Here is a 2,186-nt window from a genome sequence, read left to right on the forward strand (position 1 = left end):
ACATATCTCAAAGCTTCCTTATCTACAAGCAGTGGTGAAGGAAACTTTACGCTTGCATCCACCTGCCCCAATGTTAGTGCCACACAAGTCAGAAGCTGATGTTGAACTATGTGACTTCATGGTACCTAAAAGTTCCCAAATTCTGGTTAATGTATGGGCCATGGGTAGAGATTCAAGTATTTGGACAAACCCAGATGAATTCAGACCTGAAAGATTCTTGGAAAGTGACCTTGATTTTAAGGGTCAAGATTTTGAACTAATACCCTTTGGAGCAGGAAGAAGGATCTGTCCTGGATTGCCATTGGCTTCCAGAACTGTGCATATTGTATTGGCCTCTCTTCTATGCAAGTATAATTGGAAGCTCAAACATGGACAAAATCCACAAGACATGGATATATCTGAGAAATATGGGATTACCTTGCATAAGGCACAACCTCTCCTAGTCATTCCAATCCAAGCATAATACCTAGTAAGATTATATGTGTAGTGAAAATACTCTTGAAACCCTTTATTCAGCACGCAGATGGATTAAAATAAGTGAATGAGTAGTAAAACCTTGTCACTTTTATCCCTTTTACTTTTGCCTAACTTGGTTATACTAAAATTTTTTAAATTCTAGGATGACCTCTTCTTTTACCTTATTTCCCTTATAGTTATGTGTCCTCTTGTTCATCTTATATTTTACTTGTCACCAAAAACACGAGGTTAAGGTAGGATAATCGCAAATCTTTGATGAAAGTTGATAGTAAGATTCAAAAGTGCATTTTTAACACTAATTGGTGACTACTATTGTTGAATATAGTAAAATTAGGTATATGATTAATATCTCTTAGTGTCTAAAACACACATAAGGTAATATATTTATAATGAAGAATTATATAAGCATATATGGCAACTAAACATAAATATGGATAGAAGATATTGTTAAAAATAATATCAACAATATTTACCAATATCAAACAATATCAAAAGTCTATGTTTCCTTAATTAACATAAAACACGATATATCTAACACTTTCCCTCAAGTTGGTGCATATAAATCGCATGTACTAAACTTGTTACAAATATAATCTATTCTTGGTCCCTTTAAAAACTAAATGAAAATATTTGCTAACTCATCGTTTGAGTTCACGATTCAGTCTTGATGTCTCTAAATACAATTTTTTCTCGAATGAAAAGACATCCATTCTCAATTTGTTTACTTCTTTCATGAAATACAAGATTAGAACTAATGTGAAGAGTCGCTTGATTGTCACATATAAGTGTCATTTGAGTGACATCTCCAAATTGTAATTCTATAAGTAATTGTTTAACTTAAAGAAGTTCACAAGTAGTCGAAGCCATAACTCTATATTCTACTTCTGCACTAGATCTTGCCACAACATTTTGTTTCTTGCTCTTTTAGGAACTCAAGTTACCATAAATAAAGACACAATATCCGGAGGTACATCTTCTATTAGAATAAGATCTTGCCCAATCAACATCTTAATTAATAGCAAACAACTTTTGTATGGTTATTGGAACTATATAACAAATCTTTTCCAGGATATCCTTTAGTGCACTTTAATATATAGATGATTGTATTTCAATGATCTTTACATGGAGAATTGAGAAATTGACTTACAACACTAACTGTAAAGGAAATGTCAGAACAAGTAACAATAAGGTAGTTTAATTTTCCAACCAATCTTCTATATTTCTTAGGATTTGAAATAGGCTCTTCCTAATTTGGTATATTAGTTGAACTCTAACATTATCTAAAGCATGTCTCTGAGGATTTGGCACAAATACCTGATGCTCTTCAACTATTATTTCTTTAGATTAGTTACTTATTGGGAATTTACAACAGAAATGTACAGTTCATTTTCGTATGAAAATAGCACAATGTCTTTTATTATGAAAATAGTTTCTTATTACAACTTTCTTAGAAATATTTGTTCCTTATTTGTTCCTAAAGATTACAACTCGCATGCTAATTACATCACAACATTCCATACACATGTAGATATCACATACAAAATAGTCTTTCATTAATAGAAAGGTGATTTTACGAATATTCTTGCACATAAAGATGTGTTAAAATTTGAACCACTAAACCTTATCTGTACTATTACTTAACTTTAATCCAAATTAAATAAGGAAATGAAACAAAATCAGGAAACCACTTCTAGTACATCTAAGATGCT

At 31.5% G+C, this 2,186-nt stretch overlaps 1 protein-coding gene across 1 annotated transcript; it reads left to right on the forward strand.

Moving 5' to 3' along the window:
* Window positions 1-4: 4 nt before the first annotated feature.
* LOC106779211 (geraniol 8-hydroxylase-like) lies at window positions 5-677 on the forward strand (the record flags this gene model as incomplete). Its single annotated transcript, XM_014667282.2, has 1 exon — window positions 5-677. A coding segment is annotated over one exon (459 nt), but the record flags the coding sequence as incomplete, so codon positions are not given.
* Window positions 678-2,186: the final 1,509 nt, after the last annotated feature.

Source organism: Vigna radiata, unplaced genomic scaffold, assembly GCF_000741045.1.
Source record: "Vigna radiata var. radiata cultivar VC1973A unplaced genomic scaffold, Vradiata_ver6 scaffold_357, whole genome shotgun sequence".
In the NCBI taxonomy this organism is placed as follows: Eukaryota; Viridiplantae; Streptophyta; class Magnoliopsida; order Fabales; family Fabaceae; genus Vigna; species Vigna radiata.